This window comes from Oncorhynchus masou, chromosome 31, assembly GCF_036934945.1.
Source record: "Oncorhynchus masou masou isolate Uvic2021 chromosome 31, UVic_Omas_1.1, whole genome shotgun sequence".
In the NCBI taxonomy this organism is placed as follows: domain Eukaryota; kingdom Metazoa; phylum Chordata; class Actinopteri; order Salmoniformes; family Salmonidae; genus Oncorhynchus; species Oncorhynchus masou.
The window spans coordinates 101,511,475-101,530,250 of NC_088242.1; the positions used below are offsets into that span (position 1 = coordinate 101,511,475).

The following is an 18,776-nucleotide window of genomic DNA, read 5'->3' on the forward strand; positions in this document are numbered from 1 at the left end:
GGGTGTGCGAGAACACGTGGGCGGACGAAGAGAGAGCAGTAGGAGTAGCAGTGTTATCTGTGGTGATCCATGTTTCCGTCAGTGCCAAGAAGTCGAGGGACTGGAGGGAGGCATAGGCTGAGATGAACTCTGCCTTGTTGGCTGCAGATCGGCAGTTCCAGAGGCTACCGGAGACCTGGAACTCCACGTGGGTCGTGCGCGCTGGGACCACCAGATTAGGGTGGAGGAGAGAACAGGGATAGATAGACACATAGCAGGCTACAGAAGAGGCTACGCTAATGCAAAGGAGATTGGAATGACAAGTGGACTACACGTCTCGAATGTTCAGAAAGTTAAGCTTACGTAGCAAGAATCTTATTGACTAAAATGATTGAAATGATACAGTACTGCTGGAGTAGGCTAGCTGGCAGTGGCTGCGTTGTTGACTTTGTAGGCTAGCTGGCAGTTGTTTTATTTCTTTACCTACCTATTGTTCACTTAACACCTTTTTTTGCACTATTGGTTAGAGCCTGTAATTAAGCATTTCACTGTAAGGTCCACTACACATGTTGTATTCAGCATTTCACTGTAAGGTCTACTACACATGTTGTATTCAGCATTTCACTGTAAGTTCCACTACACCTGTTGTATTCAGCATTTCACTGTAAGTTCCACTACACCTGTTGTATTCAGTATTTCACTGTAAGGTCTACGACACCTGTTGTATTCAGTATTTCACTGTAAGGTCTACGACACCTGTTGTATTCAGCATTTCACTGTAAGGTCTACTACACCTGTTGTATTCGGTTCACTACTACTACACCTGTTGTATTCAGCATTTCACTGTAAGGTCTACTACACCTGTTGTATTCAGCATTTCACTGTGAGGTCTACTACACCTGTTGTGTTCAGCATTTCACTGTAAGGTCTACTACACCTGTTGTATTCAGCATTTCACTGTGAGGTCTACTACACCTGTTGTGTTCAGCATTTCACTGTAAGGTCTACTACACCTGTTGTATTCAGCATTTCACTGTAAGGTCTACCCAAGGCAGCTGTATATTCACAGAGAGCTAGCATTATTAATATGCATTAATATGCATGTCAATCTCTCCTGGCTCAAAGTGGAGGAGAGATTGACTAACGTTAGCTAGCCAGCTAGGTAACCAATGAACCATAATCGCAACTCATGACGTTACTGCCCTGTGTGAATCTGCAGGTAGCTAACCAACCATGTTCAATATTAGCTAGCTAACATTAGGCTCTAACTAGCCAAGCAAATGGCTCTTTCTGTTAAAATTAGAAATGTGTAATATCTGAAAATGTAGCTAGCTAGACTATCTTACCTGTACATCATTCGTGGTTGGACGTGTCTCCTGTTGGATGCCATGGTTGCCCTTAGTTTGAAGATGTAATCCGGTGACAGTTGTTTCCCCCATCTCCTCAGTCCTCCAGAAAGTGGAGAGCAGTTTTAATACATGATACATCAAAAATCTGCATTAGACAGGATTACCCTACACATACTGACCAGCTCAAATACACAAAAGCATGCTATATGGCAGACCAATCCAAACTCATCTCTCGGCATGTCCAGTCCACTCATTATCTCAGCCAATCATGGCTAGTGGGAAGGTTGCTGACTTTTTCTTTTGCTAACCAACTAGGCTCGTAATTTAACAACAATGTCTGTCTCTCTCCTCTCATGGGTTCTCCTGTCTGTCCTCTCATCCTGTCTGTCTCTTCTCCTCTCTCTCTCCTCTCATGGTTCTCCTATTTGTCTTCTCATTTTGTCTGTCTTCTCATCCTCTCTCTCTTCTCTCCTGTCTGTCTTCTCATCCTGTCGCTCTTCTCTCCTGCATGTCTTCTCATCCTGTCGCTCTTCTCTCCTGCATGTCTTCTCATCCCGTCTCTCTCCTTTCTTGTCTCTCTATCCCTTTGTGGGTTCTCCTGCCTGTCCTCTCTTCCTGTCTGTCTTTATTTGTATTTACAGAGTTTACAAGTTTGTTATTAAGGCACACAAAAGTTCACATGTTCCAGAAGGCATTTCTAACCCTACAAAAGTATGTGGACACTCCTTCAAATTAGTGGATTTGGCTATTTCAGCCACACCTGTTGCTATAAAATCGAACACACTGCCATGTAATCTCCATAGACAAACATTGGCAGTAGAATGGCCTTACTCAGTGACTTCCAAGTGGATCCGTCATAGGATGCCAACTTTCCAAAAAGTCAGTTTGTCACATTTCTGCCCTGCTAGAGCTGTCTAGGTTAACTTTTAGTGCTGTTATTGTGATGTTAAAATGTCTAGGAGCAACAACGGCTCAGTCCTGAAGTGGAAGGCCACACAAGCTCACAGAACAAGACTGCCGAGTGCTGAAGCGCGTCCTCGGTTGCAACACTCACTATCGAGTTCCAAACTGCCTCTGGAAGCAATCTCAGCATCAGAACTATACGTCTGGAGCTTTACGAAATGGAATTCCATGGCTGAGCATCCATACATTAGCCTAAGATCACCATGCGCAATGCCAAGTGTCGGCTGGAGTGCCGTAAAGCTTGCTGCTATTGGACTCTGGAGCAGTGGAAACACTCTGGAGGGATGAATCACGCTTCACCATCTGGCAGTCCGAAGGACAAATCTGGGTTTGGCGGATTCCAGGAGAACGCTACCTGCCCCAATGCATAGTGCCAACTGTAAAGTTTGGTGGAGGAGGAATAATAGTCTGGGGCCGTTTTTAATGGTTCAGGCCCCTTAGTTCCAGTGAAGGGAAATCTTAACGCTACAGCATACAATGACATTCCAGACAATTCTGTGCTTCCAACTTTGTGGCAACAGTTTAGGGAAGCCCCCTTTGTGTGAGTACCTGTGCTGCGTGTTTTTGCCTTCGTGCCCTTGTGGATTGCGCAGATGATTATGGGTCTCGTCCCGTGTGTTGATCATTGTGTGCTTGTGTTATTTATTTTGTTTGGGATTCAACACTTTGTTTTGTATAGTGTTTGTTTGGTCTTCATCCCTGTGCGTTTACACGGCACCCCGGATCGTGTGCGGACAAGACGGGCTCTAGTGAGCGTGTGCGGACAGGCTCTAGTGAACGTGTGCGGACAGGACAGGCTCTAGTGAGCATGTGCGGACAAGACTGGCTCTAGTGAGCGTGTGCGGACAGGACGGGCTCTAGTGAGCGTGTGCAGACAGTCTTCTGAGCAGCAGGGCTGGCATCTTATCATACTTTTCTCTCTCTTCACTGCAGGAGACCAATGAGATTGTGGCCATTAAGAAGTTCAAGGACAGTGAAGGTAAGAGGCCTGTATTTAATCAGGAAATAATTAATATTAAGTCCTGTGATAAAGAATGCTGATTTGATCCAGCCAAACCCGTCTTCTGTTATGGGTGGCTGTCTGTCTGTCTCATGGGTTCTTCTGTCTCTCTCGCTCCTGTCTGTCTCTTCTCATCCTCTCTGTATCTTTGCTCCTGTCTGTCTCTTCTCATCCTCTCTGTATCTTCCTGTCTGTTCTCTCCTCTCTTCCTGTCTGTCTCCACTCCTCTCTTACTATCTTTCTCCACTCTTCCTATCTGTTCTCTCATCTCTTCCTGTCTGTCTTCACTCCTCTCTTACTGTCTTTCTCCACTCCTCTCTTCCTGTCTGTCTCCACTCCTCTCTTCCTGTCTGTCTCCACTCCTCTCTTCCTGTCTGTCTCCACTCCTCTCTTCCTGCCTGTCTCCACTCCTCTCTTCCTGTCTGTCTCCACTCCTCTCTTCCCGTCGATCTCCACTCCTCTCTTACTGTCTTTCTCCACTCCTCTCTTACTGTCTTTCTCCACTCCTCTTCCTGTCTGTTCTCTCCTCTCTTCCTCTCCGTCTCCACTCCTCTTTTCCTGTCTGTCTCCACTCCTCTCTTACTATCTTTCTCCACTCCTCTTCCTGTCTGTTCTCTCCCCTCTTCCTGTCGGTCTCCACTCCTCTCTTCCTGCCGGTCTCCACTCCTCTCTTCCTGCCGGTCTCCACTCCTCTCTTCCTGTCGGTCTCCACTCCTCTCTTCTTGTCTGTCTGTCCTCTCCTCTCTTCCCATCTGTTCTCTCCTCTCATCCTGTCTGTCTTCTCTTCCTGTCTGTCTCCACTCGCCTCTTCCTGTTTGTTCTCTCCTCTCTTCCTGTCTGTTATTTCCACTCCTCTCATCCTGTTTGTCCTCTCTTCCTGTCTGTCTCACTCCTCTCTTCCTGTCGGTCTCTCCTTTCCCCAGAGAATGAGGAGGTTAAGGAGACCACACTCCGGGAGCTAAAGATGCTCCGAACCTTGAAGCAGGAGAATATCGTGGAGCTGAAGGAAGCCTTCCGCAGGAGGGGGAAACTCTACCTGGTGTTTGAGTATGTAGAGAAGGTAAGACTAGCTTCACTTGAAGTCTCCTGCAGTGAATATCGATTATATCGCAGAATAATAAAGACTTCTGAAGCCTTCAAATTATAGTTTAGATGTTGATCAAATAAATAGTCCAGGAGATTGATACGAATCCATTCTGTTGGTCTCTTCTAGAACATGCTGGAGCTGCTGGAGGAGCTTCCTAACGGAGTGCCGTCTGATAAAGTCAGGAACTACATCTACCAGCTGATCAAAGCTATCCATTGGTGTCATAAGAACGACATTGTCCACCGGGGTAAGGAGACATAGACATGATGCTTTAGGAACCAGAACCAATTCACACACCTTTAATATAGCAGAGCCTCAGCCTTCCATTAGGCCCTAGTGCACACTCTTCAGGTAATATGAAGTCCCAGCATTCCTCCGTCCTGCCATGACATCTTTTCTGGTTTGATAGTTTAATAGTCTGTTCAGTGTCTCAGATGATGAGAGCTTGTGACTTAGAGTACAGCAACACCCCAGATGGCTTGCCATCTTTCAGACAACATGATGACAATATTATGGAGGCAAACCATATCCCCTCACTATGACCTGACTTAGGGTTAGCTAACCCATATCCCCTCACTATGACCTGACTTAGGGTTAGCTAACCCTAACCCATATCCCCTCACTATGACCTGACTTAGGGTTAGCTAACCCATATCCCCTCACTATGACCTGACTTAGGGTTAGCTAACCCATATCCCCTCACTATGACCTGACTTAGGGTTAGCTAACCCTAACCCATATCCCCTCACTATGACCTGACTTAGGGTTAGCTAACCCATATCCCCTCACTATGACCTGACTTTAGGGTTAGCTAACCCATATCCCCTCACTATGACCTGACTTAGGGTTAGCTAGCCCTAACCCATATCCCCTAACCCCTATCCCATCCCCTCGCTATGACCTGACTTAGGGTTAGCTAACCCTAACCCATATCCCCTCGCTATGACCTGACTTGGGGTTAGCTAACCCTAACCCATATCCCCTCACGTAGCTAACCCTAACCCATATCCCCTCACTATGACCTGACTTAGGGTTAGCTAACCCATATCCCCTCACTATGACCTAACTTAGGGTTAGCTAACCCTAACCCATATCCCCTCACTATGACCTGACTTAGGGTTAGCTAACCCATATCCCCTCACTATGACCTGACTTAGAGTTAGCTAGCCCTAACCCATATCCCCTCACGTAGCTAACCCTATCCCATATCCCCTCGCTATGACCTGACTTAGGGTTAGCTAACCCTAACCCATGTCCCCTCACTATGACCTGACTTAGGGTTAGCTAACCCTTATCCCCTCACTATGACCTGACTTAGGGTTAGCTGACCCTAACCCATATCCAAATCAAATCAAATGTATTTATATAGCCCTTCGTACATCAGCTGAAATCTCAAAGTGCTGTACAGAAACCCAGCCTAAAACCCCAAACAGCAAGCAATGCAGGCGTAGAAGCACAGTGGCTAGGAAAAACTCCCTAGAAAGGCCAAAACCTAGGAAGAAACCTAGAGAGGAACCAGGCTATGTGGGGTGGCCAGTTCTCTTCTGGCTGTACCGGGTGGAGATTATAACAGAACATTGCCAACATGTTCAAATGTTCATAAATGACCAGCATGGTCAATAATAATAAGGCAGAACAGTTGAAACTGGAGCAGCAGCACGGCCAGGTGGACTGGGGACAGCAAGGAGTCATCATGTCAGGTAGTCCTGGGGCATGGTCCTAGGGCTCAGGTCCTTCGAGAGAGAGAAAGAAAGAGAGAATTAGAGAACGCACACTTAGATTCACACAGGACACCGAATAGGATAGGAGAAGTACCCCATATCCCCTCACTATGACCTGACTTAGGGTTAGCTAACCCTTTTTTTATTTTTTATTTTTTATATTTTTTTTACCTTTATTTAACCAGGCAAGTCAGTTAAGAACACATTCTTATTTTCAATGACGGCCTGGGAACAGTGGGTTAACTGCCTGTTCAGGGGCAGAACGACAGATTTGTACCTTGTCAGCTCCGGGGTTTGAACTCGCAACCTTCCGGTTACTAGTCCAACGGTCTAACCACTGGGCTACCCTGCCGCCCCATATCCCCTCATTATGACCTGACTTAGGGTTAGCTGACCCTAACCCATATCCCCTCACTATGACCTGACTTAGGGTTAGCTGACCCTAACCCATATCCCCTCACTATGACCTGACTTGGGGTTAGCTGACCCTAACCCTAACCCATATCCCCTCCCTCCTGTCTGTCTCTCCCTCCTGTCTGTCTCTCCTTCCTGTCTGTCTCTGTCTCTCTCTCTTCAGATATAAAGCCAGAGAACCTTCTAATCAGTTCTGATGACATCCTCAAGCTATGTGACTTCGGTGAGCAGAGCAACCTGTCTGTCTGTCATCTTCATTCAGTCAGTAACAGCACCAACCTGTTAGAGAATCTTTAGTCTCTACTGTTCTACCTGTATCAACTGTCTTTTTCATTTCTTCAGTCCTTAGCCATTAACATTTTGATTTAAGTTCCCATAGAAACAGCTAGTCTTCATATGGAGGAGTTATGTTAGCCTGTCTTCTCTCCTCATTCCATGTGGACACACAGCTCTCCTCATTCCATGTGGACACACAGCTCTCCTCATTCCATGTGGACACACAGCTCTCCTCATTCCATGTGGACACACAGCTCTCCTCTTCCATGTGGACATTCCATGTGGACACACAGCTCTCCTCATTCCATGTGGACACACAGCTCTCCTCATTCCATGTGGACACACAGCTCTCCTCATTCCATGTGGACACACAACTCTCCTCATTCCATGTGGACACACAGCTCTCCTCATTCCATGTGGACACACAGGTCTCCTCGTTGCATGTGGACACACAGCTCTCCTCATTCCATGTGGACACACAGCTCTCCTCATTCCATGTGGACACACAGCTCTCCTCATTCCATGTGGACACACAGCTCTCCTCATTCCATGTGGACACACAGCTCTCCTCATTCCATGTGGACACACAGCTCTCCTCATTCCATGTGGACACACAGCTCTCCTCATTCCATGTGGACACACAGCTCTCCTCATTCCATGTGGTCACACAGCTCTCCTCATTCCATGTGGTCACACAGCTCTCCTCATTCCATGTGGTCACACAGCTCTCCTCATTCCATGTGGTCTTGGGGTTGTTACTACCACATTGATAGCTACTATTTTTCAAGTGTATTTTCCTAACCCTTTGAATGCTGTTTCATTCTTTCTTTCATTGTCATGTGATAATATTCTGCTGCACATCCAGTCAGTCAGGTTGGTGTTCTGGTGGTACCAGACACTATGATAGTCAGGTTGATGTTGGGTGGTACCATACCAGACACTATGATAGTCAGGTTGGTGTTCTGGTGGTACCAGACACTATGATAGTCAGGTTGGTGTTCTGGTGGTACCAGACACTATGATAGTCAGGTTGGTGTTCTGGTGGTACCAGACACTATGATAGTCAGGTTGGTGTTGGGTGATACCAGACACTATGATAGTCAGGTTGGTGTTCTGGTGGTACCAGCCACTATGATAGTCAGGTTGGTGTTCTGGTGGTACCAGACACTATGATAGTCAGGTTGGTGTTCTGGTGGTACCAGACACTATGATAAAGCACATCACGAAGTGAAACATTTCTTTGAGGACCCTGATACGTCAGTATACTCTGTAGAGCAGTACATCTACAGTCTATGTTTAGCTGCTCAGTGTTGACTCATTCTGTTGAATCAATTAATACAGAGAGCGAGAGAGGGGTTGTTGTCAGACTGGTTGCTCTTAGACTGTTGTTCCTGTGTCCTCATCATCCTACTGAAATGATTTTACTGTCTTAGCTGTGTTCCTGGTTAGTTGGTCTCCGAGGTCACTTCCTGTTCTCTCTCTTATTCACTGCACTGTCTGTCTTCTCTTGTCAGGCTTCGCCCGTAATCTCTCAGAGGGAAATGATGCCAACTACACAGAGTACGTGGCCACTAGATGGTACCGCTCTCCAGAACTACTGCTGGGGTGAGTTTTGTGTATGTTTGTCATTCTGGTTTCGAGTCCATTCTACCTGGATACTGTAAACATGCACCAACATGTGTTAATTGTGTGCAGTACAGGTAGGATACTGCAGACATGAACCATACAATTATAATGACCAACACCCTCTCTCCCCTCTTCCCCCAGGGCTCCGTATGGTAAGGCAGTTGACATGTGGTCAGTAGGCTGTATCCTGGGTGAACTGAGTGATGGCCAGCCGTTGTTCCCAGGAGAGAGTGAGATAGATCAGCTCTTCATCATCCAGAAGGTCCTGGGACCACTGCCTACTGAACAGATGAAACTCTTCTACAATAACCCTCGATTCCACGGGCTAAGGGTAGGACAGGCTGGAAACTGTCTCTGCTCTCAGTACTCTCTCTATCTGTCCACCTCTCTTCCCCTCACTCCCCCTCACATGCTCTCTTATTCTTCTCTTCTTCCTGTTCTTTCCAACTCACTCCATCTCTCCATCTCTGGTCTTATTTCAGTATTCTCTCTCTCCATCTCTTTTTCCGTCCTCTCCCTCTCTCTCTTGCTAGCTGTGGCATGACTGATTGGATCACAGTGACAGGTCATTTATCTCCATTCTGCCTTGAAGAGTGGTTCAGATCATTACTGACTTGCCGGTTGCCTGGCTGGTGTTACTGACTGGTGTTTCTGTCTGGTGTTACTTGTTGGCGTTACTGACTGGCTGACGTTACTGACTGGTTGGCTGGCTAGCTTACTGGATAGCTGGCTTGCTAGTTGGCTAGCTGACTGGCTTGTGTACAGACTGGCGGGTTGGCTGTCTGGTTGACTCGCTGACTGGCTGGTTGACTCGCTGACTGGCCGGTTGACTTGCTGGCTGACTGGCATTACTGGCTGGCTGGATGATTGACAGACTGTTTGGCTGACTAGCTGGTTGACTGGCTGGTTGACCAACCGGCTGGCTAGCTGGCTTGTTGACTGACTGGCTGGCTGGATGACTGACAGACTGGTTGGCTGACTATTTGGTTGACTGGCTGGTTGACCAACCGGCTGGCTTGTTGACTGACTGGCTGGCTGGATGACTGACAGACTGGTTGGCTGACTTGCTGGTTGACTGGCATGTTGACTGACCGACTGGCTGGCTTGTTGACTGACTGGCTGATTGACTTGCTAACTTGCTGGTTGGCTGGCTGACTCGCTTGTGTACAGACTGGCTGGCTGGCTGGTTGACTGACTGGTTGGCGGGTTGGCTGGCTGGTTGACTGTTTGGCTGGTTGATTGACTGGCTGGTTGACTCGCTGTATGGCTGGTTGACTTGCTGACTGGCTGGCTGACTGGCATTACTGACTGACTGGCTGTCTGGATGACTGACAGACTGGTTGGCTGACTAGCTGGTTGACTGGCTGGTTGACCGACCGGCTGGCTAGCTGGCTTGTTGACTGACTGGGTGGTTGACTTGCTGGCTGGCTGGCTAGCTTGTTGACTGACTGGCTTGCTGACTTGCTAACTGGGTGGTTGTCTTGCTAGCTGGCTGGCTAGCTGGTTGGCTGGCTGGCTTTTTGAATGACTGGCTGGTTGACTGACTGGTTGACCGACCGCCTGGCTAGCTGGCTTGTTGACTGACTGGGTGGTTGACTTGCTGGCTGGCTGGCTAGCTGGTTGGCTGGCTTGTTGACTGACTGGCTTGTTGACTTGCTAACTGGGTGGTTGTCTTGCTAGCTGGCTGGCTAGCTGGCCCAATTTGTAAGTCGCTCTGGATAAGAGCGTCTGCTAAATGACTTAAATGTAAATGTAATGTTTTTGAATGACCGGCTGGTTGACTGACTGGCGACAGGCTGGTTGACGGGAAGACTGACTGACTCGCTGGTTGACTAGCTGGCTGACAGACTGGTTGACGGGCTGGCTGGCTGACGGGCTGGCTGGCTGACTGGCTGCTGATGGTGGTAGAGGCATGACACGCAAACCATGCTATTTGTTGTGTGCTTTTCAGTTCCCAGCAGTGAACCACCCCACCACCCTGGAGAGGAAGTACCTGGGGTTCATCAGTGGAGCCCTGCTGGACCTCATGAAGGTAATGTCAGAGGTCAGGAGTTAAAGGTCAGGGATGCTACTGGGGTTAGGTTTAGGGTTATGCTGATTCACACTGAAAGTAGGGTATGACTCTCCATTCCATTAAAACACATGCCTCTAATGTATCTGTAATGTATCTGTAATGTCATGTATCTGTAATGTTATGTCAGGTATCTTTAATGTATCTGTAATGTCATGTATCTGTAATGTCATGTATCTGTAATGTCATGTATCTGTAATGTCATGTATCTGTAATGTCATGTATCTGTGATGTCATGTATCTGTAATGGCATGTATCTGTAATGTCATGTATCTGTGATGTCATGTATCTGTAATGTTATGTCAGGTATCTTTAATGTATTTAATGTATCTGTGATGTTATGTATCTGTAATGTCATGTATCTGTAATGTTATGTCAGGTATCTTTAATGTATTTAATGTATCTGTAATGTCATGTATCTGTAATGTCATGTATCTGTAATGTCATGTATCTGTAATGTTATGTCATGTATCTGTAATGTTATGTCATGTATCTGTAATGTTATGTCATGTATCTGTAATGTATTTAATGTATCTGTAATGTCATGTATCTGTGATGTCATGTATCTGTAATGTTATGTCAGGTATCTTTAATGTATTTAATGTATCTGTGATGTTATGTATCTGTAATGTCATGTATCTGTAATGTTATGTCAGGTATCTTTAATGTATTTAATGTATCTGTGATGTTATGTATCTGTAATGTCATGTCATGTATCTGTAATGTAATGCCATGTATCTGTAATGTAATGTCATGTATCTAATGTTATGTATCTGTAATGTCATGTATCTGTCATGTCATGTATCTGTAATGTAATGTCATGTATCTGTAATGTAATGTCATGTATCTAATGTAATGTATCTGTTATTGTCATGTATCTGTAATGTAATGTGTCTAATGTAATGTATCTGTAATGTATATTGTTAGGTTCACATTTTTCAGATTAAATAACTCACGGACACTAGAGAAGCTTAACCAAGTTTAATTATTCCCAAAGGGTCGACACAGCTGTATTCAGTCAAAAAAACATTTCACACAAGCGCTGATATTTAACCCTTTCTCCTATGCTGAGTCTCCTCCACAACCGAACAGCCAATGCATCCCTGTTGCTAGACAGAACCTTAGTGATATCTGATCTTCCTCACTTCATTTTACCTTACCTCTGCCCTAAAGTGCTCACTCCTCCCCAACTGAAGGCTGTCATGGTTATTAATACCAGACTGTGTCTCTTCTCCTACCAGAGGATCCCTGATGGCTAACAATAACATGTCCTGACAATGTAAATGTTATACATTACCCTCTCTCCCTCAGAGACATTGTTAGTTTTTAGGATTTCCACCCGTCTCCCCTTATCAATGCCTGCCACAATCTCTTCCCTGTACTCAACACATTCCAAGCTTAGTTGCACACACTATATACCTTCCTCCTATTACCCTTAACTGCTGGTGTAGACCCTCAACCTTAGCACTCCTTCAGTGACATGAATAAGTAACATTTCATATTCTCAGAACCCAATAATATGTAATGTATCTGTATTGTATTGTATCTGTATTGTAATGTATCTGTAAAGTATGGTATTTTATTCTACTGCATGTAAATAGGTGTGCATCAATGCCGTCCATCTCTGTGTGCATCTGTCTGGGTCTCAGCTCCAGCTCTACTGTTGCTTCTCTCTGTTTTCCCTATCTGTAGGTGTAAACAGACTGTGATCTGTAGGTGTAAACAGACTGATCTGTAGCTGTAAACAGACTGATATCTGTAGCTGTAAACAGACTGTGATCTGTAGGTGTAAACAGACTGTGATCTGTAGGTGTAAACAGACTGTGATCTGTAGGTGTAAACAGACTGTGATCTGTAGGTGTAAACAGACTGTGATCTGTAGGTGTAAACAGACTGTGATCTGTAGCTGTAAACAGACTGTGATCTGTAGCTGTAAACAGACTGTGATCTGTAGCTGTAAACAGACTGTGATCTGTAGCTGTAAACAGACTGATCTGTAGCTGTAAACAGACTGTGATCTGTAGCTACCGCTAACTACTGCATCCTACCCCTAATTACTGCATCCTAACGCTAACTACTGCATCCTACCCCTAATTACTGCATCCTACCGCTAACTACTGCATCCTACCGCATACTACTGCATCCTACCCCTAACTACTGCAACCTACTACTGACTACTGCATCCTTCTACTGACTACTGCATCCTTCTACTGACTACTGCATCCTTCTACTGACTACTGCATTTTTCTACTGACTACTGCATCCTACTGCTAACTACTGCATCCTACCGCTTACTACTGCATCCTTCTACTGACTACTGCATCCTTCTACTGACTACTGCATCCTTCTACTGACTACTGCATCCTTCTACTGACTACTGCATCCTTCTACTGACTACTGCATCCTACTGCTAACTACTGCATCCTACCGCTTACTACTGCATCCTTCTACTGACTACTGCATCCTTCTACTGACTACTGCATCCTACTGCTAACTACTGCATCCTACCGCTTACTACTGCATCCTTCTACTGACTACTGCATCCTTCTACTGACTACTGCATCCTTCTACTGACTACTGCATCCTTCTACTGACTACTGCATCCTACCGCTGACTACTTCATCCTACCCCTGACTGCTTAAACAATGTCTTACTAATCATCTATCCGCAAATGACCTTTTATGAAACATTTGATCTCATAGACAAAATGCTGGAGTATAGTGCCATATTAAAATATTTAGTGTGGATATATTCAGTGACATAACATGTAATAGTGACATCACAGGTCTCTTCTAACTGCTCCTCAGCCGTGTGGTGTTGTCGGAGCTCCTCTCTTCTCTATTGGGCCTAACCTCTCCTCTGAGACTGGAGATCCTTCACTTTCATTTCATCAGGTGGACAGGGAGAAAAACACCACCATGTCCAAGGAGCTTTTTGGGCAAAACATCTCTCCTTAGTGACTCACATAGCCAGCTCAATTAAAACCAATGAAGTTGGAGCTTTTCATTTCCCTGAATATTATTAATATAGAGGGTGAAGCTGGTCTATTCCAGTCTGATGTTGATGATTATCATGATGACTCACACTGCATACTAGTGAGGACTGAGAGGGGAGCTTGTTGAAGACATGTTGACACTGTGTGTGTGGGTGTGTGTGTGCAGAACCTGCTGCTGTTGAGTCCTACAGAGCGGTTTCTAACGGAGCAGAGTTTGGACCATCATGCCTTCCAGACACCGCGACCGGTGGAGCGACCTGGACCTTCTACACCCACACCAGTCCGCTCCTCTAAGAGGAAGCCTCATCACACGGACAACAGCGCCCCCACCAGGTAGCCAACAGTATTACAGGCAGGGAGCTGGAAAAGGAGCAGTATAGTATATACTACTATGCCATTCTCAATATGTCTTGAACATTTACTACTCTGCCATTCTCAATATGTGGGGGACATTCACTTCTCTGCCATTCTCAATATGTTGGGGAACATTCAGTACTTTGCCATTCTCAATATGTTGGGAACATTTACTACGCTGCCATTCTCAATATGTTGGGAACATCAATGATTTGTCATATCTAGCTGAATAGAAGGAAACAAATATGAATATGAAAGCCCTCTCTATTTCTCTCCTGGTCAGGAGTCATGGTGTTAAGGGTTCAGACCACCACCGCTCAGCTAGTAGAGACTGTTCCAGCCTGCCCCGTCACGAAGACCTCCAACCTAGCAATCACCCTAGCAATGACAACTTCCTGAATGGCAACAGCTTGAGCCCCACCCTCCACCCCAAGACCTATGCCCCGCCCCCCCAGCTCCTGAATCGTTCAGCCTCCTGCTCCAAGGACCTAGCCAACAACAACCTGCCCCACCTCCTCAGCCCCAAGGAGACCAAGAGCAACCTACCCCACCTCCTCAGCCCCAAAGAGACCAAGAACAAAGACTTTGACTTCACCTCCGGAGCCAAGGCCTCAGATGGGCCGGGAGCCAAGTACCTCAAGTCCAACAGCCGCTCTCAGCAGAACCGCCATAGCTTCGTAGAGGGAAAGACCAGCACCCTGATGTCTGGAGACAAACACAGAGCCAGAGACCGAGACCGCCACAGCTACATGGGGGAGCATGGGTCCTCTAAGTCTGCAGGAGGGTTAGGGTTAGCAGGAGGCTCCTATATAAACCTTTCTAAGAGCCACGGGGCCCTCAACGACGCCAAGTCAGTAGGGAACCTTAGCGACCCACGTATCCATGGTGACGAACCTCCATCACGCTACTTCCCTACTTCCTGTCTGGACCTCAACGCTCCTGGCAGCCCGGTGACCGGTCATCATCGTCACAGCCCTGCAGGCCGGCGCTCGGAGAGAGAGAGCAATACGCTAGACTCCTCATCCCGACGCACCTCCTCACGACACAAGAGCTCTGAGGAAGCCAAGTCCCCTGAGGGAGGAGACCCGGGAGGGGGAGGAGGTGGAAGCCATGGTCACTCCCTGTCCACCCCTCATGAGGCCTTCCCCTACGGCCTGGGCTACACATCCCCCTTCTCCTCCCAGCATAGACCTCACCGCCACTCCATGTACGTGCGGCGGGAGCGTCAGAGGACCCACGGGGGGGGTAGTGAGGGGGGGCTGGCGGTGGGACAGGGGATGTCCACCAGAGCCTCCAGCCTCCAGCTACTCTCCCCCCAGCTGCAGCACCGCACCCTGCCCAGGCACCCTGGAGGATCTTCTACAGAGGACATCACCAGGGTCAGTCCAATACTCAACACCTAGCTACACCTAACACTAACTATAACAGTCACCTAAACCTTACCCTGCCACAACACACTGGGGGGTCAGCAGGGAGGACGACATCACCAGGGTCAGTCCAATACCAAACACCCAAACACACTACCAGACTCCTATAGCACTGTCGCTTGTTGGTGTTCCTGTTGCAGTGTTGTCTAAGCTGATACTGTACATTTAAGTGAAATATCAGCTTTTGTCTGAAGCAGAAAAAGACAAGAATTTCAAAAGCTCATTTGACCTATGCACTGACAAGGCTTTTCAGCACAACCCCTTAGAGTCAATTGACGCACCGGTGCGTCAATCTAAGTTACATCGCAAAAAAATCTGGCAGTTTAAGTAAGAGATATCAGTTTAGCATTGGATGCGTTTCAATCCTCCGATGTCGCAGTTCCGCGGTGAAAGGTGGCAGTTTCTGCGGTGAAAGGTGGCAGAGTTAGAGCAGTGTTTGTACGAAAACATCTGTAGCGTACGAACGGTTTGCCCTACCAACTATTGACCACTATATGGGAAGGGGAGACTCTCACGATGCTGTTCCCTGTTTTGCTCTATGACCTGAAGGTATTTTTTTTATATCTCCTAGATTTAGGACAGACACTTCAGAACCGTGTTTCTTATGACTCTAAAGAAATAATCAGCTTGACTACTGCAAGAGTACTGTGGCTTTACTGATCTACTGTTCTTCAACAACATATGTATTCACATTGGATGGGTTGATTAGGATTCAAACCTTCTCTCAAACAGTCTAATACATACTCTTTAAAGAGGTTTTCCCCATTAATGTACTTGGTTATGTTACTTGGTTGTGTTTATTCCCGTAAGACATCATCCCATTCCACTCCTTTTATGGGGAGGTTTTCCCCTGACACAGATTAAGTCTAGTCCTGGACTAAAAGCAAAATCAATGGAAAAGGACTAGGGTATAATCTGTGTCCTCGAAACCTCTCCTTAACCTTACATTTGACCTAGCATAATACATAAACCAGATGGAAAATGAACAAGATAGTTGGCAGCTTTTTAACATATTTTGAATCTATACATGGTTTATGTTCCTGTTATAAACAATGGGGTTATGATGGGGTAAGCAAATCACACTATTCTCTTGAGACATTTAGAAGTTATAGTATTTTTAAGCAGAAGTGGCAGCACAGGTTCAAATGTGGTCTGGCAAAATGTGTACGTGTCTTTTCTGGGGCTTGGAGTTTTTCCTCATCTCATGTCCAGGTCAGGTAAAACTCTGGGTCCTATTTGTAGGCTATGACAGGGTCTCAGAAAATGGGCAAAACAGGATTTCTACTGGACTGGATATGGTGTAGTTTTTAATGCGGGGTCATGCAGGACCTATAGGTTACCATGCTTCCTCTCTACAGGGCCTATAGGTTACCATGCTTCCTCTCTACATGACCTATAGGTTACCATGCTTCCTCTCTACAGGACCTATAGGTTACCATGCTTCCTCTTTACAGGACCTATAGGTTACCATGCTTCCTCTCTACAGGGCCTATAGGTTACCATGCTTCCTCTCTACAGGACCTATAGGTTACCATGCTTCCTCTCTACAGGACCTATAGATTACCATCTTCCTCTCTACAGGGCCTATAGGTTACCATGCTTCCTCTCTACAGGGCCTATAGGTTACCATGCTTCCTCTCTACAGGGCCTGTAGCTTACCATGCTTCCTCTCTACAGGACCTATAGGTTACCATGCTTCCTCTCTACAGGGCCTATAGGTTACCATGCTTCCTCTCTACAGGGCCTATAGGTTACCATGCTTCCTCTCTACAAGGCCTATAGGTTACCATGCTTCCTCTCTACAGGGCCTATAGGTTACCATGCTTCCTCTCTACAGGGCCTATAGGTTACCATGCTTCCTCTCTACAGGGCCTATAGGTTACCATGCTTCCTCTCTATATTCAGATATTAACAGACTATATTGGGTTCAGACAGGACCTATGGGTTACCATGCTTCCTCTCTACAGGACCTATAGGTTACCATGCTTCCTCTCTACAGGGCCTATAGGTTACCATGCTTCCTCTCTGCAGGACCTATAGGTTACCATGCTTCCTCTCTACAGGACCTATAGTTTACCATGCTTCCTCTCTACAGGACCTATAGGTTACCATGCTTCCTCTCTATATTCAGATATTAACAGGCTGTATTTATAATAAATAAATACAAATAATTTGGTCGATACTTATTGCCTATTTCACACATGTGAATCTGTGAATTGTTTTTTTTGTTGTTTTTTTCATATCCCAAACTCCCTCGAAGAGTGTGGTCACAGCCAGGGTCTGCCTATAGTAACGGCAATGCTGGAGCAATCAGGGTTATGTGCCTTGCTCAAGGCTGAGTATATCCCACGAAGATCTCCTCCACCGCACTAGCCCGAGGGGGCGCAAAACCAGACAGAAAGATCATGTCTGACTCAACCTACTCAAGTGACTCACCCCTCCTAAGGAAGAGTACCAGTAAGCCAGTGACTCAGTCTAGCACATCGCCAGATTCTTCACCTTGTCGGCTCATGGACCTTTCGGTTACTGGCCCAAAGCTCTAACCGCTACCTCCGGCCACCTTTGGTTATTATGAAGCTGTTTCCATTGGATTAATTGCATTCATTTTTGTTTTTACATCTAAAAATAGTACACTGCCCATTTAAGAGGTAGCGTCCCACTTGGCCAAAAGCCAGAGAAAATGCAGAGCGCCAAATTCAAATAAATTCCTATAAAAATCTAACTTTCATGAAATCACACATTTAAGATACCAAATTAAAGCTACACGTGTTGTGAATCCAGCCAACATGTCAGATTTCAAAAAGGCTTTTCGGCGAAAGCAAACAATGCTATTATCTGAGGATAGCACTTCCATAAACAAAAGAGAAAACATATTTCTACACTGCAGGCGCGTCACAAAACGCAGAAATAAAAATATAAATCATGCCTTACCTTTGAAGAGCTTCTTCTGTTGGCACTCCAATATGTCCCATAAACATCACAAATGGTCCTTTTGTTCGATTAATTACGTCCATATATATCCAAAATGTCCATTTATCTGGCACGTTTGATCCAGAAAAACACCGGTTCCACCTTGCGCAACGTGACTACAAAATATCTCAAAAGTTACCTGGAATCTTTGCCAAAACATTTCAAACTACTTTTGTAATACAACTTAAACTTAAAGTAAATAATGAATCAAATTGAAGACAGGATGATCTGTGTTCAATATAGGAAGAAAACAAACTGAAGCATGCTTTCTGGTCATGCGCCTCTATCAAATAGTACACATGAAGTGACCCTCGTTCAAGATGGCCGTACTGCTTCATTACACAAAGGAATAACCTCAACCAATTTCTAAAGACTGGTGACATCCAGTGGAAGTGGTAGGAACTGCAAGCAAGTCCCTTAGAAATCTGGATTCCCAATGAAATCTCATTGAAAAGAGAGTGACCTCAAATCAAAACAAAATCTGAATGGTTTGTCCTCGGGGTTTCGCCTGCTACATAAGTTCTGTTATACTCACCGACATGAT

General features: G+C 46.0%; 1 protein-coding gene across 5 annotated transcripts in view; it reads left to right on the forward strand.

The window, feature by feature from the left end:
- Nucleotides 1–18,776, forward strand: part of cdkl5 (cyclin dependent kinase like 5) — a 145,316-nt gene that overhangs the window by 40,750 nt on the left and 85,790 nt on the right. For all 5 annotated transcript variants that reach the window (XR_010453042.1, XM_064952674.1, XM_064952677.1 and 2 more), the window contains exons 4-12: nt 3,225–3,270; nt 4,215–4,351; nt 4,505–4,625; nt 6,677–6,736; nt 8,304–8,394; nt 8,557–8,746; nt 10,367–10,447; nt 13,648–13,814; nt 14,119–15,214. Coding sequence is in view for 4 of the 5 variants with exons in the window: in XM_064952674.1 (XP_064808746.1) it covers nt 3,225–3,270; nt 4,215–4,351; nt 4,505–4,625; nt 6,677–6,736; nt 8,304–8,394; nt 8,557–8,746; nt 10,367–10,447; nt 13,648–13,814; nt 14,119–15,214 (1,989 nt within the window). In the remaining variant the exon portion in view is untranslated. The remainder of the gene's footprint in view (nt 1–3,224; nt 3,271–4,214; nt 4,352–4,504; nt 4,626–6,676; nt 6,737–8,303; nt 8,395–8,556; nt 8,747–10,366; nt 10,448–13,647; nt 13,815–14,118; nt 15,215–18,776) is intronic.